The 3,551-nt window shown below is 42.8% G+C and overlaps 1 protein-coding gene across 1 annotated transcript in view; it reads right to left on the reverse strand.

Annotated features, from left to right (window-relative positions):
- Positions 1 to 972: 972 nt before the first annotated feature.
- The window catches only part of lta (lymphotoxin alpha (TNF superfamily, member 1)), a 14,691-nt gene continuing 12,112 nt past the window's right edge, over positions 973 to 3,551 (reverse strand). The window contains exon 7 of the mRNA XM_008431039.1: positions 973 to 1,659. Coding sequence (XP_008429261.1) covers positions 1,307 to 1,659 — 353 coding nt within the window. The 3' untranslated portion in view covers positions 973 to 1,306. The remainder of the gene's footprint in view (positions 1,660 to 3,551) is intronic.

Raw genomic sequence — 3,551 nt, forward strand, 5'->3', positions numbered from 1 at the left:
ATGACCTTCCATCATTTTAACCCGTTACAATTCAGACAGCAGAGCATGTGCCAGGACATTTTCAGGTTTATGCTCTGAGACTATCGCACAACTAACTACATTAATAAAAAATGATTTATGTATATATATTTCTGTCTGAGTGTCTCCCTGGGCCTGACTCCATGCGGCGCGGTGAAACGTCGTGCTCAGGAGGCCTTGGAGCGTCTCAGCCTCTGCTGCTGGGTTCGCAGGATCAGGAAACGTCTCGTTCAGAGAGTCTTTCCGGCTTCTGATCACTTCAACTGGAGAAATGTTCCCTGATTTCCAAACCTTGGCTGGTGTTGGTAATTCCAGTAGAGACTGGATTCATCCTCCAGATGGAGACGTTTGATTGACGTTGATTGATTGATGCGTTCAGGCCACAGCAGGAGAATCGATCGTAATTTCAGAGCGATCTTTTACTTCCATCGTTTTTATAAAGGTTTTGTTGCCTCTCACCATTCATCCTGATAAAATGGCATGATGTGGGTTCTACTTTCAACTTGTTGAATATTCACTAACCTGAATTAAAATAAAGCGCTAATGTATTATTTTCACTTTAAAAGTTGACGGGTAAAAATATGAAAATATGAAATGATGGGATTTCTTTCAGTCCAAAAGACGGACAACAAAACCGTGTAGCGTCACATCAGGAGACAAAACCGGAGCATCATCAGTCAGAATTTGGTGTAGAAGTTAATATTCAACATGTTTACAGAAAATTAATGGATTTCCTGTAAAAAAAACAACTTTAGAACGTATTTAATGCAAAAATAAGATCCGTCATCATTTCACACCGAAGGATAATTCAGACTCCAGTTAAATGAACAGGACTGCAGCGCATATTGTTCATAAATATATAAAAAACAATAAGTGAACACAATAACACCTAGAATGATAAAATAAAAGAAAACACAATGAGAGTTATAATAAGAATAMATTTTATTAGCTTTCTGGTTTGCTTCGAAACAAACAATATTTAATTATAAATTATAAAACACACAGAGAAGTTACAAAATATGAGTGAAGGAGGTTTTTTATGGCCCGTTCACAGTTTACATTCACTTAAACTTTCTACTGGCTTCAAACTCAGGATGACCTTCACTAAACCAGCAGGACTGAGAAAACGGGCCTGTTATCCGACGATTGGGAGTAAAATCTGCATCTGATGGAGTTAGTGTTCCACGTTGGCCACAGGAGGAATGGAAATACTTCAGAAATGGATTTGGGGAAACAAATCAAACCAAATGATTGGGCAGCTCATGAGTTGCAGCGGTCCATCCAGACGTTAATGGAGCTGGAAAGCTCCCCAGAACGACTCGGTTCTGCTATATTCTCCTGTGATGCTCAGCCTCACGCTGTCGCCTCCGGTCAGAGTCACCATCTTCCCCAACCAGACCGACCCGACCGCCATCGACTCGCCCGTCACCAAAACCCTCTCGTCCTTCTTTGGATATTCCGTGGCATTTCTTATCAGCATCACATGGTTGTGAGTGAGGTTCTTCCTGAAAACCACCTGGGCGTAGAAGAAGAAGAGGGCCCTCTCGTGCCTGCTGCTGTTGACGTAGATGGAGTCCTGATGGAGGCAGAGGGAGCAGGACTCACAGGCCACGTGTTTCATCCACACGTTTTCACGAAAGTCTGCAACAAAACACATCCAAAAGAATTTTAACTGGGGTTTTTTAAACCTTTGTTAAATGTTTCTGCTTTAGAACCAGGTCTAGGACGGGTGCCAGAGGGCATTATGGGTAGCTGTTATCAGTCAATCAATCTGTACAGCTCATTTCAGCAACAAGGAAGTTCAAAGTGGTTTACATTGTGAAACCATCATAAACACATCATGATGTCACCAACTGTGAAACCAGTAACAGACATTTTGCCATCATTAAAATCATCACATGTTGGTCAACGGTCCAGTGATTACTGGTGTCTTAACGGAACTCAGTGTTTCTGCTGCTTTGCAGTTTTCTGGAAGTTTGTTCCAGATTTGTGTTCCATAGAAGCTGAATGCTGCTTCTCCATGTTTGGTTCTGGTTCTGGTTCTGCAGAACCAGAAGACCTGAGGGGTCAGGAGGGCAGCAGCAGCAGCAGCAGCAGCTCTTTAATGCGTTGTGGTGATTCGTCTTCCTGGTTTCAGCCAGGATCACAGGCTGAAGCCCCCACTCAGAGACGACGGCGTCCAACCAGTCAGAGTGGAGAGAAAACAGGATATATGGAAATGACAGATTAAATGTGTTTAAGTTGCTAACATGTGTCTGCTTTTCAGATCCGTTTCATCACGAGCTGCGAGAAATAAAACCCTGAAGAAGCTGAGCCTCCAATTAGAGCCTAATCTCCTCTCTGTCAGCACGGGATAAACATCAAACTCATGTTTGCTGCTGTGGCTCATAATTATGCCTAAAGTCATTACAGCTCCGCTCAGGTTTGTTGTGGTTGAAGGAAGCCACTTCTCACAGGAAGGAGCCGGCATGGTGGGAGGAAGCCGACACGGGCGACTGGAAACATGACGAGGCTGGATCCTCCGTCACCCAGCAGCTAACGCTGCAGACTCACCAGCGACTGGGGACTCACTGTAACAGCTCCTCTCTTTTCAAATTAAACTCGCTGTCTTCAGATGTTCTTATAAAGGTTTTGCTTTAAAGAAATACCAGGTCGTACAGTTTCAGGATTGCTGGATTCAGAAATGAAGGTGGAAACAAATTACATGTTTATGTAACAGAGCGGAGCGGTTTCAGATCTGGGTTTTGTTGTAGCGTTCTCAGAATGACTACGCTTCTCCCAGAACATGCTTGAAGGTTTTGTAACCAAACATGTAGGCGTCACAGCCGCACTTTTCAGCAACACAAGTAAGGTCAAAGGTCAAGGCCTCAGCAGAGGAGGGCTGATTATGTGTTACCTTGTAATTTAATGATGATAACATTTTTCTTAAAGTTAAAATATCCTTTTTGATTTATTCATTCTCATGAATATTTAATACTTATTTAAACAAGATCTGAATTATTGAAGTTTTGTTACTGCTAACTCGTTCTGGGGATGCAGAGCAGGAGCAGAACCAGAACCAGAACCAGAACCAGAACCAGAACAAGACCTGAATAAGTCACACTTATTCTTCAGTCCTACATTCATATTTTTCCCATTAACATCTTAGTTGATGCTTTGATCAAAGAGGTTTTTGTGTCCTCAGGTGATAAAAGGCCGACTTTGTAACAGCCTTTATGTGGCTCTGAAGGTTCATCCGAGTTCAGGTGTCATTTATTTCACCCTCTCACAGAGTAAAATCAGCTGCGTTGGGTGGAAAACAAAAGGAATTGAGTAAAACATCATGCTGAGTTGGGAAGTTATTTAGAGGTTTGTTGCATCAGAGCCAGTCGTTCATGTGTGTGAATCTCACTCAGCTGCTCCAGATCGCTGTGGTGAACCACAGGGTTCAGTCCAAACCCGGATTCTCCATTTGTCTCTTTTTCTTCACAGATGATCCTCAGCTACACACACCTGAATTGTGTGTGTGTGTGTGTGTGTGTGTGTGTGTGTGT

This window comes from Poecilia reticulata, linkage group LG16 (assembly GCF_000633615.1).
Source record: "Poecilia reticulata strain Guanapo linkage group LG16, Guppy_female_1.0+MT, whole genome shotgun sequence".
In the NCBI taxonomy this organism is placed as follows: Eukaryota; Metazoa; Chordata; class Actinopteri; order Cyprinodontiformes; family Poeciliidae; genus Poecilia; species Poecilia reticulata.